The 16,953-nt window shown below is 56.6% G+C and overlaps 2 protein-coding genes across 12 annotated transcripts in view; both read right to left on the bottom strand.

The window, feature by feature from the left end:
• Nucleotides 1–671: 671 nt before the first annotated feature.
• GRM2 (glutamate metabotropic receptor 2) lies at nt 672–14,923 on the bottom strand. Of its 4 annotated transcripts, XR_014303768.1 has the most exons (7): nt 12,204–14,923; nt 9,904–10,489; nt 6,670–7,507; nt 3,494–4,569; nt 2,212–2,366; nt 1,477–1,657; nt 672–1,228 (listed from the first exon to the last, which is right to left on the bottom strand). XR_014303768.1 is itself a non-coding variant. In XM_082702282.1 (6 exons), the coding sequence occupies exons 2-6, from the start codon at nt 10,351–10,353 to the stop codon at nt 1,155–1,157; spliced, it is 2,619 nt and encodes an 872-aa protein (XP_082558408.1). In that variant the 5' UTR covers nt 10,354–10,489; nt 12,204–14,923; the 3' UTR covers nt 672–1,154. The 4 variants fall into 4 exon arrangements, 3 of the variants coding, with proteins under 3 accessions (XP_082558408.1, XP_082558410.1, XP_082558409.1); XM_082702282.1 differs by lacking the exon at nt 2,212–2,366; XM_082702284.1 differs by lacking the exons at nt 2,212–2,366; nt 9,904–10,489.
• Nucleotides 14,924–15,060: 137 nt separating this feature from the next.
• The window catches only part of TEX264 (testis expressed 264, ER-phagy receptor), a 30,430-nt gene continuing 28,537 nt past the window's right edge, over nt 15,061–16,953 (bottom strand). For all 8 annotated transcript variants that reach the window (XM_082702556.1, XM_082702557.1, XM_082702561.1 and 5 more), the window contains one exon: nt 15,061–15,648. In XM_082702556.1, the coding sequence (XP_082558682.1) occupies nt 15,356–15,648 (293 nt within the window). In that variant the 3' untranslated portion in view covers nt 15,061–15,355. The remainder of the gene's footprint in view (nt 15,649–16,953) is intronic.

The following is a 16,953-nucleotide window of genomic DNA, read 5'->3' on the forward strand; positions in this document are numbered from 1 at the left end:
CTCGTGAGCTCTTTCAGCCTTTGTATGGGCTACCCGAGCAGGCCAGGTTCAGCTCTGTGTCTCCCCTTGGTACCCTCCATACCAACACTCAGCCTGGTTCTGTGCTTACCGGTGGCTCCTCCAAGTCCAGGTAAGCCAGTGTGGAAAAGCCCACAGTTCGATCGGTCACTGTCCGCTGCCCCTCCTGCCCCACCGCCCTCACCATCCAGGTCTTCCCTTGGATGGTCGGATGAGCCTACGTCCACCAAAGGCCCCTGCCCTCAGTCCACTGGTTCCTGGGCCACTCTGCCGCGATTCCTTTCAGAGGGTGGCTTTTTCTTTTTTTTTCTTTTTTAAAGATTTTATTTATTTATTTGACAGAGAGAGATCACAAGTAGGCAGAGAGGCAGGCAGAGAGAGAGGAAGGGAAGCAGTCTCCCCACTGAGCAGAGAGCCCAATGTGGGACTCGATCCCAGGACCCTGAGATCATGACCTGAACTGAAGTCAGCGGCGCCCCAGAGGGTGGCTTTTTCATTTTCTATCTCCCCATCACGTAAGGCTGCATCTGTCTTGCTTGCCCCCGGATCCGAGCATCTGGTACAGAGCAGAGTTAACAAATATTGTCGAAAGGAATGTTGGGAGGCTCTGGAGGGCACTGAGGGGTCTCCCTGGGCCAAAGGCAATGAATGAATTTTTTTTTTTTTTAAATAAAGACACTTTATTTACAGATAGTACAAAATAAACCACAGGACAAACTATTATGCAGGGGGAAGGATGTTCCCCACAAGAACCCTCCTCCCCATCCCGGAATAACTTATGTAAAAAATTAAAAAGGCCCTAGGAGGAGGGAGGGGCAGGGCTGGAAGCACCTTTGCTGATTGGGAATTGGGGCCAGCAGTCCTCAGCCTTCTTGTTCCAGGGCCTAGTAGACCCTGGCTTGCTCCCTTCCGAGTCTGGGCCTAGCAAGGAGGGGACACGCTGCAAGGACAGTTGGTGGCTGTTGCAGAGGCTCCTGGGCCAAGGACCCTGACTTCTGACTCTGAAGGGCTGGAGTCAGTGGGAGAGTGGCTTGGGGGCGGGCACGGGACTGGCCTTATTGCAGTGCTCTAGCTGACTTCCTCCTGGGCCTGGATGGCCCAGGGAGCAGCTGTGTCGGGACAGGAATGCGGGGTCCTCAAAGCGACGATGTTGTTGAATCTACCACCTCCCGGCCGTTGCAAACGGTGGGGACAAACTGGGAGCCAGACCCTAGGAAAGGAAGCCAGAGATTGGAGCCAATCCAAGGCCCTTTGTCCTTCCCAGAGAACGGGCAGCAGAGGAGGCAGGAGTGTGGAAGGAGGCTTCCTCCCCTGGGACCCCTCCCTCTCCTGGCCAGCCTCATCTCGGGAGCCCTCCCGCCTCCAGCCAAAGAATCCCAGCAACCCAAGGAGTGGGCCCCCCCTGCCCCCCGGCAGAAGAGCTGAGGCAGACCAAGGACTGCTGGGGTGAACGCTGACCTTGGGCAAGGCTGGAGCTGGCCCTGGTGGCGGCGCTGCTGAACCGGCTGGTGGGTGCGCGGTGGCTAACCACGTTCTTCTGCGGCTGGAAAAGGATGATGTGAAGCTTGGGTGCAAAGAGACAGCCGAGCACCACCGAGCCGCTGAGGCTGACTGACACGCACATGGTGGTGGTCTGTACCTGGGATGAGGGAAGTCAAGGATGAGTCTGGCCCCAGGACCCATGCCCAAGCTGGGGGTGGGGGCGGGTGCCAGGAGGCGGGGGTGGGGGGAGGGTAAGCATCCAATGCTGGGCCTTGGTCCATTCACCAAGCCCCAAAGGATTTTTAGGAAGGTGGGCACAGTCCCAGCGTCAGCCTGTGGACCACCTTCCTGGGGAGACGAAAATTCCAGCTGAGGGGGTGAACATGCAGGGGAGCAGGGGCATGTATGTGCATTGGAGTGTGTGTGCTGGTGTGTGTGTGTGTCTCTCCATGCATATGTGTGCAGGTGTGTGTGTGTGTGTGTAGGAGTGTGCGCGTAGGAGCCTGTGTGCACGCGTGGGTACTGTGTGCGTGTCCAGGTTGGTCCTTAACCACCTAGGATTGGCATGCAAATGCAAATCATATGCAAATGCAGGCTGAGTCAGAGCAGATTCCCTCCCCAGCGCTGGCCTCCACCAACCAGGCAGGTGGCCCAGCAGGTGCAACAGCAGCCAAGCCCAGCAGCCCTGGCCCCCAGCACTGCCCACCATACCTCTGTCCTGGGGGAAAGGGCCTTTGCAGGGGCTCTTGTCTTGATTTTCCTGCTCCTTTAATTGTTAAGATTGTCAGTTCAGACCCTGCTCTACACTCCCAAGCTGAGTGACCTTAGGCAAGGGATTGAACCTCCCTGAGTCTCCGTTTCTTCGTCTGTAAAATGGGGAGAGCCATGGAGTTTACTCCAGCATCATGAGGACTCACCAAGATGATCCTCCTATTGTTCAGAGCTCAGCTCACCTGTCACCTCCTCCAAGAGGCCCTCCTTGACTACCCCATCTGAAGCAGCCACTGCCCCCTTGAAGCTGAGGAGACTTACTGAGACACTCAGTGCCAGTTGGAACTTTGCCTGCAAGCCACCAATTGGGGTAGAGTTTCCGCCTGCTTTCACCTTCCTCAGCCCTCCATCCCAGATCTGCTGCTGCTCTGGGCTTCACCCTCTCTGCCTTCCCCGCTCCAGGGGGCGCCAGGCCACAATGCACAGCTCTGAGGGGGTTCAGAGCATTGTGCCCTCTGGGGCTGCATGGTCTGATAGCCCCGCTATTCCCATTCCCTCTTTGCTTACCCTCACCTCCGCCCACTTTCCACCATTTGTGCCTCACCTCCTCAACGAGGGGGTCAATGTGTACCCTCTGCTCCAGTCAGCCTCTGTACCAGCTGCCCCCCACTATCTTCCCCATCCAACCTATTCAAACCTCCCTGTCTTGCAGAGACCAGTTCAAGGACTCCTCTTCCAAGAAGCCCTCCAGGATTCTCTCTGCATGCGCATGCGTGTGTGCGTGTGTGTATGTGTGCATGCGTGCGTGCACACACACACATGCACACCATATACACACCTTCCTCTTGCCTGCTCTTACTAGGACATTTGTCAACCTAAACAAGTCAGCAACATTTCCTGGCTTAGTTCTTTAGTTGATGCTCTGATTGCCCACCCACTGGACTGGTTCTCCCCTTCTGCAGCCAGCCCCTCAGGGGAGTAGGGAGGCTCATTTAGGCATATATGAGCACACACATCTCCTCGAGCTTAGAGGGTGACATCCAAGTCCCAAAATCTGAGCTTTAACTCCTCCACCTCCTTGGCCATTGCCTAAGGCCCCACTCAACCTTCCCACCTCCCCCTGGGGTCCAGTCCCAACTGGGTCACCGTAAGCTGTGTGCCCCTGGGTGAGCATTCAGCCTCTTTGGAGCCTCAGAATGATCAGAAGAGTAAACAAGAGACTGGGAAACAGAAGGTCCAGTGCTGCCCCAACCCCCACTGCCACTCGTTGCCAATATCTTACCCGGTAATCACTGGAAGTGACATAGAAGATGGGCAGGAAGGCCAGCCAGATGATGCAAGTGGTGTACATGGTAAAGCCTATGAACTTTGCCTCGTTGAAGTTCTCGGGGCACTTGCGGGTCTTGAAGGCATAGAGCGTGCAGAGTGCGATGAGGAGCACGTTGTAGGCGAGTGAGCCCAGCATGCTGGCGTCCCGATGGTTGCAGCGCAATGTCACCACCTCCCGCCGCTCTGGGGCTGTCTCCTTGCCCGTGCCCGGTGCCTCCACCACCAGCCAGGCGGCCACAATGAGCAGCTGGCCCGAGATAAGCGCCAGGCAGATGGCCACCTGCGAGGCCGGGCTGATGAAGCGTGGCCGCTGGGCTCCCTCCCGGGCCCCGCCGAAGATGCGCGCAATGCGGTTGGTCTTGGTGAGCAGGGCTGAGTAGCAGACAGAGAAGGCGGTGCCCAAACCAAGGCGCCGTAAGGTGCACACTACTGTGGACGGCTTGGCAATGAAGACGAAGGTCATGCAGTAGCAGAGGAAGACACCGCCCAGCAGGATGTAGCAGAGCTCCCGGCCCGAGGCCTTGACCACCGGCGTGGCATTGTGCCGCACAAAGACCCCCAGCACAAAGAGGGTGGCCAGGGCTCCCAGGCAGGCGATGGTGACGGGTCCCACGGCCCAGGCATCGCCCCAGCGGATGTACTCCTGGGGCAGCTCGAAGCAGCCAGTTAGGCTGGCGTTGGGCCAGTAGCCCAGGCCACAGTCAGCACATGTGAACTCGTCCAGCCGGTACTCATATGGCTGGCACGGGATGCAAAGCCAGCAGCAGACCTCTCCCGGCTGCACGCTCTTCACCTCATTCTGGAGACAGGGCTCACTGCAGCGAGAGGCCGGCAGGGGGCCGGCTGAGGGTGAGGCCCACGGGATAAGGCTGGTGTCCAGGGTCAGGCCTTCTGCCCAGTAGCCCACCTTCTGGTAGCGGTAGCGCCCACTGCCTGCCCGCAGATACGTGAAGATGTTGTAGCGTCCAATGCCATCACCAAAGCGGTCAAAGCGAACCTCACTCTGCGTGTCAGCTGGGCGGAAGGGGGCTGGAGTTGGGGAGGGAAGAGAAGGTGGAATTGGTGGGTAATCTTGATGTGACCTCAACCATCACCCTACATGGAACCCAAACCCCAGACCTGAGGCCACTCCTCGTTCTTCCAAGCCTCACCCCAACACTAAAGCTGGCTTTCCCCCCAACAGCCATTTTTCTAAATGAGAAACTACCACAAATCTCAACTCTAAACCCCAAATAGAATCCCAACCTCAAAGCCCAGGCATCTCCTCAAAACTAATGCCCATACCAATCCCCAACCATGACTCCCCCAAACCTAGCCTTATACATAGTCTCCAATACCTTCTAATCCAGACCCCAACCTTATCACAATATACACCACAGCCCTCTCCCCAGACTTAATATGGACTCCCTCACAGCTGAACTCAGCCTCAGGTCTAGTCCTGGCCCCACTTAATCTTCCCAATAATAAGCCAGCCCCTCTAGTCCTAATACTGACCCCACTGCTAGCTGAACCCCAACATCAGTGATCACCTCTAACCACTGATGTTCACCAGGATGTGCTCAGTGGGCAGCTCAGGAGACTCTTCCATTCCCCATCTCCCCTTGCCCAGGAACCTCACATCTCCCAGCCAAGCTCAGGAGGAAGCAGGACCCGTGTCATCCCACATCCCAGTGAGAAGTTGGGGTTCACACTAGCAGATGATGTGCTTAAGGGCCCATGGTGAATGGTACAGCCTGGAAGCTGGCCTGCTCCTTCCAGCCAGCCTCAAAGTCCTCAGCATCCAACTTGAGCCCTCCCATATATCCCACCCAGCCCAGCAGGCTGAATGGAGCCTTGCTCTAACAGCAACCTGAGGCACTTGAACCAATCCCAACCTCTCCTCCAGTTTCTCACAACTCCGAATGTCAATCTCTTTGGAATTATTATTTGTCTTAACCCTGGGCCACTAGGTTTTGGGAGCCCCAGCCCTCCCCCACTGCACCCACAGTGATGCTTCCCACAGCATAGTGACAATTCTGAGGCATTTATCGTTCATAAAGCTGGAAGGCTGATTAAAATAAGTTTTGGGGGCGCCTGGGTGGCTCAGTGGGTTAAGCCGCTGCCTTCGGCTCAGGTCATGATCTCAGAGTCCTGAGATCGAGTCCCACATCGGGCTCCCTGCTCAGCGGGGAGCCTGCTTCCCTCTCTCTCTCTCTCTGCCTGCCTCTCCATCTACTTGTGATTTCTCTCTGTCAAATAAATAAATAAAATCTTTAAAAAAAAAAAAAATAAAAAATAAAATAAAATAAGTTTTGGTATGTGGGGCTTCAGGGTGGCTCATCAGCTAAGTGTCTGACTGTTGATTTTGGCTCAGGTCATGATCTCAGGTTGTGAGAGCCAGCCCTGCTGCATCAGGCTCCGTGCTCAGTAGGGAGGCTGCTTTTCTCCCTCGCTCTCTGCCCCCACTCATGTTCATTTTCTCTCTCTAAAATAATAAATATATTTTTAAAAGTCTATAGGGGCACCTGGATGGCTAAGTCGGTTGAGCATCTGTCTTTGGCTCAGGTCGTGGTCCTGAGGTCCTGGGATCATGGCTCCCTGCTCAGTGGGGACCCTGCTTGGCCCTCTTCCCCTCCCCCTACTTGTGTACTCATTTGGTCTCAAATAAATAAATAAAATATTAATAAACAAATGTCTATAAAAACAAATTTTGGTATGAAGAGACTGTGGCCACCTTAAAAATATCAGGTCAAAGAATAGAATTTTCCCAGAAAATGGAGTGTCCCTGTTGCTCACTCTCAACCCACCCTTATTCGGACTCTCGCTGTTTTCTTGCCCGAGAATCAGCTTGAGGGCCCCCAGTCCCTGCTCCCTGCATGATAGAGAGGCAGGAAGAGAAAGAACAAGACCCAGGAACTAGAGACCCTCAAAGTGTAGGATCAGGCCAGAAAGAGGAACCCCAGTCCCGGCTCCGGTGGGAGTGCCCCCTGTCTAGCCATCCTTGTCCTGGCTATGCCAAGCCCCCCCCCCTGGGGGGCTCCTTGACTTGCTGTAGGTTACATTCTCTTAGCCAGGTAATGGAACCTGAGGGCCCATCCCTCTCACCCTCCAAAGGGCAAGAGCCTGGTGGCCATTGGCCAGCCCCATTACCATCAAACTTGACGTTCAGCACAAAGTCCTTGTAGAGGCGGCGCCCGTTGACAGGCCGCATCGCATCGCAGAGCTGGGTGGTGTTGGGGCAGAGGGCTTGGTGCATGTTGTGCAGCGCGTGGGCCATGGCATAAACCGCATTGACCACGAACATGATCTTGGACTCTTGCTCAAAAGGCACCGCCCGCAGCGAGTGGGCGGCGCAATCTCGCTGCCGGAAGCTGCAGTGGAACCTCTGCTCCCAGAACTCCCGGAACCAGGGGTTCCGGCTGTTGTTCCAGGGGTCCAGGCTTTGGAAGTAGGAGGCAAAGTCGCTGATGGGATAAGAGGCCAGCTCGATAGTGATGGCGCCCTCAGCAGCCCCCTCGCTGCCGGCCACCACGCTCTCCAGCGCCCCCCAACCATCGCTGGCCACCCAGGTGAAGCTGGCATTGAGGCGCTGGGTGGCCGCGAGGAGCTCGCGAGCGTCCTCGGAACGGGTGAACAAAACAGCCACGCGGGCGCTGGGCTTCTGCAGCAGGGCTCGCACCACACCCTCAAAGGCTGCGCGGCTCATGGCACGGCCCACCTTCTCCGAGGTGGCCACGCAGATGTTGCGGGCCCGGGCCTCTAGCTCAAAGGCTTCAATGCCTGTCTCGCCATAGTCGCCCTCAGATGCCACAGTGGACACATAGGTCCAGTTGAAGAAGCGGAGGATCTCAGCCATGGCCTTGGCTTGGAAGAAGTCGGGGGGCACTGTGCGGGCAAAGTAGTCATAGCGGGACTTGTCGCTCAGCTTGGCACTGGTGGAGGCATAGCTGATCTGTGGAATCTGAAACAGCCGCAGGAGGTTGGCCACCTGGGGGAGGGGCAGAGCCAGCCAGGATCAGAGATCAGATCAAACTCAGACAGATGTGCTCTTCACAGCTACTCGACCTTGGGATCAAGTGTCTATGTAGTCAGCCTTGCCATCTCCCTCACCCCAAAAACCTCTATCCTGTCTTGATATGTCTTTCCTTGGAGTCGGGGACAGGGAGTTTTCCACCCCTTCCCAAGGGCTGGGAGAGAGAGAGGACCTGGGGCTGAGACACCAGGCTACTGAGCCACATGAGGACCCCTCTACTGCCCCCTTCAGATGCCTAGCAATAGCAAAAGTAGGGAGGCAAGAGAATCCTGAAACTGGGAAGAGGCAGGCACTTGACTGCACAGGGCAGGGGCGGGGGACACTAGCTGGCATGTGGGATGATCAAGGCTCTTAGGTTCTCTACCTATTTGGAAAAGCTATCCCTTCTCCAGAGTCCATCCTCATGGAATGATGGGGAAAGAAGGAAAAGGCTTCCCCAAGAAAGAAGGCCCAGATCTGAGGGCCCTATGGGCCTGAAAGGCCAGGAGTTGGTCTCCTTTGGACGGGTGAGCTCAAAATAAATAAGGCTTCCTGCTTACCACTGTCTGCCTGGGCCCTGCCCCCGAGAGTGGGGTCCAGACAAGGACCTGGTGTGTTGGGTACGTGAGAGCAGGACAAAGCCCAGTTTCCACGGCAGGGAGTTAGGTCCTGTCTTTGCATCTGGGCACAGTGTCCTCTCCTCTTGTACTTTCTGCCTCTGTGGCCCTGGGAACTTTAGCAAACCTCCCTGAGCCTCAGTTTCTCATTCATGCCTGACAAGGTTGCTGAGCAGATAAAAACGAGAATGCCTCTGAGGCCACAGTGCCTGACATATGGAAGATGAGAAGGATCTGGGCAGGAGGCAGGAATGAGGAGGAATGATGAACAGGCAGGTGCAGCCTAAGGATGAAGGGCTGGGCCTTGTTTTGACTCAGACAAGGAAAAAGCAAGCCGATGTTGAAGTGTGGGCCCTGCTACGGGAGGCAGACAGCTTGGGGTGGGAGGAAGGTAACTGAGCTCCTGGAGATGATGCATGGAGCTCTGTAGAGAACTATGGAGAGGATGGGTGCTAGGAAAGCACCCCCAAGGCCCCTAAAGACATCAGGTGGCAGGTGGCAGATGTAGGAGCTGGCACAGCCACACCTGTCTAAGCTGCAACCGGCCACCTCCGGTTAGCTGGGACTAGCAGAACTGGTAATTGGCTGCCTGCAGTAGGGGGATGAGCAGGCATCCCTGATCCCAAGCCAGAAACTACCTCCATGGTTCAGACTCCTGCCTCATTTCTCCTGAATAAGCATTCCAGGTCAGGGGTCCTGGCCCTGCCTCTGATTGCAGTGCCCTCAGCCAGCCTCCTAAACGAAGCTAAAGCTCCGGCCAAGGCCCTCCTTGAAAATCCTGACTCTGATCCCAGTTTTGGCCCCATCTGGCAGCCCACTCTGGGCACCAGGCAGGCAAGGGTCCACCTACGAAGTGGGACCTGGTCCAGGAGGGGAAGGATCCCACCTGGACTAAAGCAGCCAGGTATGCCCCGGGGTGTCAGCTAGGCCAGTACCCTCCGCTTACCTCTCATGAGAAAGCAGGAAGAGGGAGGGTTCCTCACCTTGCCATCCCTTCAAATCCTGGACACCCTGAAGACCCTAGGGGACCCTGCCCCTGCTACACACATTCGGCTTCTCTTCCTCTGGGGTCCCCACCCCTGTTTCTCTTCCCTGGGCTGCTCCTGGCTTCTATCTTCCACCCCTTTCTAGCCCATGGAGAGATGATATGACAGAGCTGGTGGTCCTTGGGCAAGAGCCCGAGGGGAATGTCTCCACTTTGCCAGCACCTGCCTCTCTTCAAGCCTCAGTTTCCCCATTTATAAAGCAGGGTACTAATAACAGCAGCTAATATTGAGCATGCCTCTGATACATGCTTTGCATGTAAATTTCTACCACAACCCTAAGAGTGGCAAACATTTGGAGTCCTGTTAGTCTCTAAGGAGGAAATGGAGGCACAGAAAGGAGAAATAATGTCCAGTCACATAGTATATAGGGAAGCCAGGGTTCAAACCTGGAGTTCTGACTCAAGAGGCCTGGCTACTAAGCTTCCCAGGGCTGTTTAACCTCAGATGTGTGTGTGTGTGTGTGTGTGTGTGTGTGTGTGTGTGTGTGTGTGTGAGATATAGACGGGGGGTGTTTTCCTTACACAATCTCTAAAAATCAAGCCCCATTATGCGACAGGGGCACTTTCTTAGTATTCCACAAAAAGCTACTCAAAGGAAAAGCTCCTAGCCCCTTTTCAATGCATGGCAGCCTGGTGCCCCTGCTCAAAGGGAACTCTGGGCCCCGCCTCCAGATTCCCTCCCTAGCCCCTAGGTGGGCAGCCCCACGTACCTGGATGGAGACATCACTATAGGAGCCGCCAATGACACCAGTGATGGCAGTGGGAGCATCACCGTGGGTGGCATAAGAGCCGTCGGGGCAGATGTGGCGTGAGCCGTCAGCACCACGGCTAAGCGAAGCACGCACGAAGTCGAGTGCCTGCTCCAGGGCATGTGTGTCCTTGGAGCAGCTGTCGAGTATGTGCGCACCTAGACGCACACCCGGCAGCAGGCGTGGGTCACGGTTGATGCGGTCCAGTGCAAAAAGCATGGCCTCCAGGCGCTGGATCCCTCGATGCTCATTGACAGGCCCACATTCCTCTGCTGGGCCACCCTTCTGGTGTACCGGAAACAGCCCACCCAGGACCAGATCCCCCTCCAGGGTCAGCACCTTCTTGGTGGGGCCCTCAGCCACAGCGCCCCAAAGCAGCAGCAGTGCCAGAAGCCCAAGCAGTGATCCCATAGTCCCAAAGGGGATGGATGTGTCCAGCAGACCTGGGCCTCCAGGGGATGAGGGTGGAAGCAGCAAAGGCAAAGAAAGGAGGAAACAGGGACCAGGAAAGGACAGGCAGGAAGAGAATTAAGAAGGGGCCCAGCTCCTGCAGAGAAAGAGACAGACAGACAAACAGGGAGAAGTGGAACCCGAAGAGTAGCTACCCTTCTAACTCTGCCTTCCCCAAATCCCTTCCCTTGGAACTTTTTTCTAGGGAACCAGGGATACGTAGTATCACAAACTAGGCTGAGAAGCTCCCAGACACCCCTTGGCCTGTTTCTCAGCTTTGCCCTGAGCTGGGTCTATAGATAGGCTCTGTGTCCATTGCATACTCAGCATAGAGGGAGGGAGGCAGAGAATAGAGGACTAGACAGAAGTCAGGAGACCCCAACCAACACCAATCCTGTTACGAATGAAAGAGTTCCCAAGACGTTGCACAAACTTCCCAGGACCCCTAAGTCGAGGCCTTTGCAGCAGGGGCCAGGGTAGAGTATAAACTTAGGGGTCGAGTCCCTATCCTGAGCCTTGCATTTCCAGAGATGGGCCACTGTGGCTGAAACCCACCAGGGAAGAGGAAAGGAAAAGTCTCCAAAGGGTAGTTTCCAACTCCTAGAGGGACCCGAGTCCAGGTAAGCACCCAAGGGTCCTAGCCCCTAGTTCTTAAAAATCCATGGAGCCCCCTGTGGAAGTAATAGAGACTCTAGGCCGTGGGAATTTGACAGCGAGGTGGAGAAGTTGGCCTCAGGGAGGGACACTGAAGTGGCCATAGATCTTAGATCATAGATCAATACGGAAAGCAGATCAGATGTGAGCATACGTGTGTCCAGGGTCAGGGGCAGTTCATATGGTCAGAATTTGAAAAACAGTGCTCAAGGTGAGACTTTTGGACAGCTTAGCTCTGCATAGAATGCTGTTTGAGACTTTATGCCCCTGTGTTTTCTTCAGCTCAGATCCAAGCAGAGAAAGTCACCATCTCTAATCTCCCTATCCTCATCCTCTCCCCATCCTGTCCACCCTGGCCCTAGCCCTCAGGGACTCCTCCTTTCCTCTTCCACTCTCCGCTTCGTTTGTATCTCAGCTATGCTCCCAGATGCCAACCCACATAGGCTCTCACAATCATGTAGGCTTGGGAAGGCTAGGAGAAGGAAACTGAGGCTGAAGAAGGCCTCTTCTGAAGATGGCCATTAGTTCAAGGACCCCGTGTCCTGGCCACAGAGACTGGGATTCCTCACTTTGCCCCTCAGCAACTCAGGGTTAATCTTCCCCCTCATGCCATGGCAGGGAGACTGGGATCCTGCGGGTACCCAGAAAGAAGCAGCTCAACCAGGCAACCAGGAGAGAGAGGCAAGCATGAAGACCAGGACAGATGGGGAAGGGACCCATGGGGGCTGAGGCCCAAACTGGTCAAGACCACAAGCCTCCCACAGGGGCAGCCAGGACCAAAATCTGGACAGGGACAATACCCTGAAAAGAAACGGAACCCCAGAGGGGCGCAGCTAGGGGGCCTGGGCAATGAAATCTGGGTAGGGAGTGATTGAACCCCAGAGGCTGACACAAAGACAGAGGCACAGAAAGACAGACCAAAGGATGAAAGGAGAGGAGGAACGAAAGAACGAAAGAACGTGATGCAGGGTGTGCGTTCTCTGGGGAAGAAAGGCGGGATGCCTGGGGCAGTCTTCCCGCTTCCAGGAGCTCCCGGCAGCACTGTCTGGACGCCCCGGCCCGGGAGCCCCAGAACTCGAGGGCCCCGCGGGTCTCCGGGACATGGGGTCAGGATCGATAAGGTTGGCTACGGCCGCGGCACCATGGGCTTACCCTACCTGGCGTGCCCGACTCCGGCGCGGAGAGAAACGGAGAGGAGCCGGGGGCGCAGGGTTCCAGCTCTCGCTCGCTGGCTTGCTCCCTCGCTCGGCAGCTCTGCGCTCTCCGCCCGCCCGCTCGCCCGGCCGCTTTCAATCGCGGCCCGCCCCGCCCCTGGCCCCGGCCCGCCCCCAGCCCCTCCCCCGTTCCTCCCCACTCCGGATCTCCCTCTCCCAACCGGGCCTCCGCCTCCCTCCAGACTCCTGCACCGCTCCTTGCCCTGTGCCTCCGGCTCCTGGGTCTTCGCGGGGCTTCCGTCCCGGAGCTGTCCACCGCGTGGTGCTGAATCCTCCGGCACTCCCGCTCTGCGCAGGAGCAGGTGCCTATCAGCCCCCTCCACCCCTCGGTCAGAACGCATGCAGCCCACAGAGCAGCGGGCACGGGACACGGGGCTACGAAGGTCACTGAGCCCCAGGAGATGCACGCAGTGTTATGGGCTCCCATCTTTGAGAGCAGAGGGGCTAGCCTTAGGGTTGCAAGGTGCCACTGGGAGATAGGGAAGAGGGCATGTGGGAGATAGGTAGCTTAGCCTGCTGCGACAAGTCTGTCCCTGTCCTCACATCCATTCTCTCAATCCACAGACTGCAGCTCAGTCCACATGCCAGGCTTGGGGTGGGGGCATGTGTCTTTGGCCCCATGTGAGAGCGGGGCCTGAGTCACTAGGAGGAAGAGATGGGGGGTGGGTGGTCAGAGGAGGATGGGGCCTCCTCTTCCTGCAGATGACCTTTAAAGCTGCTACCCAACCCCCCCAACACACACACACCCAGCCCTGACCTCCTCTCCCACCAACCTCACTAATCCCCACCCTCACATACAAAGGGCATTTATGGCAAAGATATATCAACCTGGAGAGTATGGGGGATGCTGCAGGGCCAGGGGCTAGGGTCAACCCTAAGGGAACATGGTGGGGCTGGCAGGGGGATCTGGGAGGGCAGGGGAGTGGAGAAGAGGCTCCTGAAACTGGCTGATGCGTAGGAGGGAATGGGAGCTGGAGCCCAAGCAGAGGGAGGACAGCTCTGAGAAGATGCTCTTGACTCTTCTTCCCTCCTGCAGCAGAATGGAGGACACCCCTGGGTAGAAGGTGGTGGATATGCCAGCATCCGCTTGTGCTGAAGGGTCTGGAGAGGGGCCTGTACCTGGGTTTAGCCCCAGAGCCTGCACACACACTAGGTGCCAAGGCGCACAACATCCCTGCCTATGCTCCCAGGCACTGCCCTTTCTTCCACAGGTGTCACTAGAGGCAAAGCTAGCGCAGACACATGCTAATGAGCACATCCAAGCCCAGGTCCCTCTGGCACATACATCTACATATGCGTGTCACAGTTAGGGGGGAAAGGTATCACCAAGGAAGGACCGGCTTTGTCCCTGGACACAGAAACCCAATGCCCCACTGTGCTGGGAAAAGCACAGCTCTGAAACAGACAAATACACCAAAACCAAACAAACCCAAACCCCACTGCTAATGGGAGGTGAGGTGACAGCAGGATGAGGGTTCAGGGTTGTCAGACAAGGCTGGTGACAGATACACTGTCTTCCAGCTCTGGCAAGTTCAAAGCTGCCTGGTGTCGGTGAGTGAGGAGCTGGGCCCTTGGAACAGAGAGGCTGGTAGCAGCAGGGTGCTGAGGGAAGAGGAGCCGCACAGCAACCCCAGCCCTCTCACTGAGGTAGCCTCACAGAAGACCTCAGGGCTTTAGACCAGCACCAGTTCCAGAGGCGCACTCTGCAGACCACGGCAAGGGACTAAACAGCCCTGTTGCAGCACCCGGACCTGCCCCCAGACATGTGGCCACCACTCCCAACTGTGTGCACAAAGACACCCAGCCTTACAGAGCTGTGCGTATGCACACGGCCACACACACAGAAGTACGTGCAACCTCACACATAGCTGTGCACACAGATGCAGCAGTAACACATAAATTTACATGCAGACACACAACTGTATTCATGGACACACAGCCCCGTACACAGAGCCATACATATGGACATGTCTACACACAGATAGCTAAACTCACACACACAGCTGAACTGACCTACAGCTTTACATGTGGACACACAGAAAAGCACACGGCCTTACACATGAACACAGAGTGGTACAACTGTACACAGACACATAGCTACACCCAGATAGCTGCGTATGGACAAAGCCCCCAGAGCAACGCTCCTGGCCAGCCAGTCTCTCGCAGCCCTGGTAGCAGGGGCCCACACAGTTAGCAGCATTCCAGGCACATCACCACGCAGCCGTCCACACGAACGCAGCCAACCCAGCCCCAACCACATCCTAATGCCTGCTGGGGCACAGCTTGCCAGGGCCACCGCAAGCAGACGCAGCCATGGTTACACACACAGAACCAAAGGCCCGTGTGCATGTATACACACAGGTATATAGACATGGGCAGGCACAGTGGGGATGGCCTCACCTGCTGAGCAGACACCAGCATGAGTGCAGACACACTCGAGCTACAGACACTAAGGCATCTCTTGGAAGCAAAGGCAGGCTCTGTGAGCTCCCTACTCCCAAGCCCTGAAGGGCACCCCCCATGCTTGGTTCTCACTTCCCCTGATCTGCTCTGCCTGTTTCCCAGCAGCCTGGGGGAGCCTCTGGGGCTGCTGCAATGAAGGAACAGCTGTTACCCAGGGCCACAAAGCCGGGAGTGGGGGGCCTTCAATACCCCTTTCCTCCTCTCAGCCCAGAGTCCCTTGCCACACTTCCTCCTCTCCTTGGGCTGGGGTGCTCCTGCCCACTCCCAGTCTATCTGCACAGGGCTCCTCGAGGTGAACATACACACACACACAAATGCACAGCCCAGGTCCAGGGGAAACGAGAAAACCATCTGCTTTATTCGGAGTCCTGGAAGCTCTAAAGTGAATCTGAAAAAACACGTCAGAGGGGCAGGAGCCCCGGGGTCTGGGTGCAGAACACAGTCCTTGGCTCCTTTAGCCCTGGGAGCCGAGAGGGTGGTAAGAAGGCTTAGCAAGAGCCTGGGGCAGTGGAAATCAGGTCCCCCCTGGGACCCCTGGCCCCAGCCTGGGCCTGAGAGGTGAAGGAGGAAGAGGGCCGGAGAGTCTGCTCAGTTCCTTAGCAAATGCACCCCAGGAGGATGCAGGCCTAGGGTTACTCCTCACCCTTCTCAGGAGTACTAGGTTCCCGTGGCCACTTGGAAGTCCCCAGGGGCTCAGCCTCAGGGCTCAGCCTTGGCTCTCCCAGGGGTCCCTCGCCTTCCAGGTCCAGCTCCTCAAAGGATGAGCCACTGGCGCCTGACTCGCTATAGCTGTGCTCACTGCGGGTGTCACCGTCGTCCCAGCCACGGCTGCTCACCCCAGGGGACAGTGTGGCAGCTGAAGTCTCCCGGCTGCCAGGACCCACCTCCAGGCTCACAGAACTTGTGTCACTCGTCGTATCAGCTCCTGAGCCAAGAAGAGGGAGCACACGTTAGCTAGGACCCCCATCCCCTCCTCCGGGGAGAGAACAGACAACCTCCACTTGCTCGGGAACCAGCATGCACAGTGTGCTCATGAGTAATAAAGTGGGCCCTACCTCAAGAGGCTCATTCCAGCTGCCCTCTGCCCTCTGCCCTGGCCAGAGCTGCACTGACAGGAAAAAGGGAGGGATGGAGGGAGAGAGGACAGCCTGCTGTGCACTCCTCTCCCTCCCCTTGAATTAGCCTCACAAGTCCCTGTGCTCCCACAAAGCCTGCTGCCCCCCAACCCCCCAAGAGTCCATTAAGGACCACTCAGCCCTGAGGTGGAGAGCTAAGGGTAGAACAAAGAGATTCAAGTAATGTCCCCTCCTCCACATCCCATTTCAGGCTTGGAGAAAGGTTTGTCCAAGGCTAGCGTGCCCATAAGGCATGAGGATGGGAGAATGGACCAGAAGGCCTACTCTCTTGCCCCATCCCCCATGCAGGGCTCTCCAAGGAACAGCCACATCCAGGAAGGCAGCTGGCCTCAGCCTCTGGCCCCACTGAGCCCTAGTTTGAGGAAGCAACTAGGGCAGAGAGAAGTGGGATAGAGAAGTCCAGAGAAACCAGTTGCAAGGAAGGGGGATACCAGGATAAAGCATTTTAAGGGCTTTCGTCCCCTATGGATGGGCTACCCGAGAGGAGCCTTAATTATCCCCAACCATTACTTGTGGTTCCTGAGCCACAACGCAGCAGAAGGTGACCATGAGAGCACTGTGCTGGCAGCTGGAGAGCCCTGAGACAGGGCTGAGGGTCCATATCCCTCCCAGTATGTTCCTCCCACCCCTAACACATCCTCCAGGCAAGAAGACACTTCATTTGCCCTGTTCAGGAGCAACGCCTCAACTCACGTCCACAGATCAGAGGTACTAACAACAGTTGGGGGAGGGGGGGGAGGGAAAGGAAGGGACAAAGAGCTCAGGCCCCCGTGTAGGAATCCAGATTGAGAGAAGGCTGATATGTACCCCCTTCTGTGTGAGAGGGAGAGGGGCAGCTGTCAAACATCACAGAGGTGAGGGGTGGGCCAATTTCCCCAGATCCTGTCTCCATGGTGATGCAAGCCTGAGCCAGGAGCAGCTGGGAACTGCTGGCTTTTGGACTTGACCTGGAACTTCCACTGTGCCTCAGATGGGGACTAAAATAAGGGTGGGGGGATTTGGGGGTCTGCTCCTTCAGTTCCCTTGGCCCTAAGAAGATATCCCTTGGGCCTACTGGCAGAGGTGAGGTAGGCTCTGGAAGTGCTAGCCTGCTG

This window comes from Mustela nivalis (assembly GCF_964662115.1).
Source record: "Mustela nivalis genome assembly, chromosome: 1".
Classification (NCBI taxonomy): Eukaryota; Metazoa; Chordata; class Mammalia; order Carnivora; family Mustelidae; genus Mustela; species Mustela nivalis.

Bases quoted from the DNA above. Each gene is read 5' to 3' on its own strand.
- GRM2 (XM_082702282.1), bottom strand. From the start codon at position 10,353: ATGGGATCACTGCTTGGGCTTCTGGCACTGCTGCTGCTTTGGGGCGCT. The intron at 7,508-9,903 runs GTACGTGGGGCT...CCCCTCCCCCAG, and splicing joins ATAGTGATGTCTCCATCCAG to GTGGCCAACCTCCTGCGGCT. The intron at 1,229-1,476 runs GTCAGCGTTCAC...TTCCTTTCCTAG, and splicing joins CAGCTCCAGCCTTGCCCAAG to GGTCTGGCTCCCAGTTTGTC.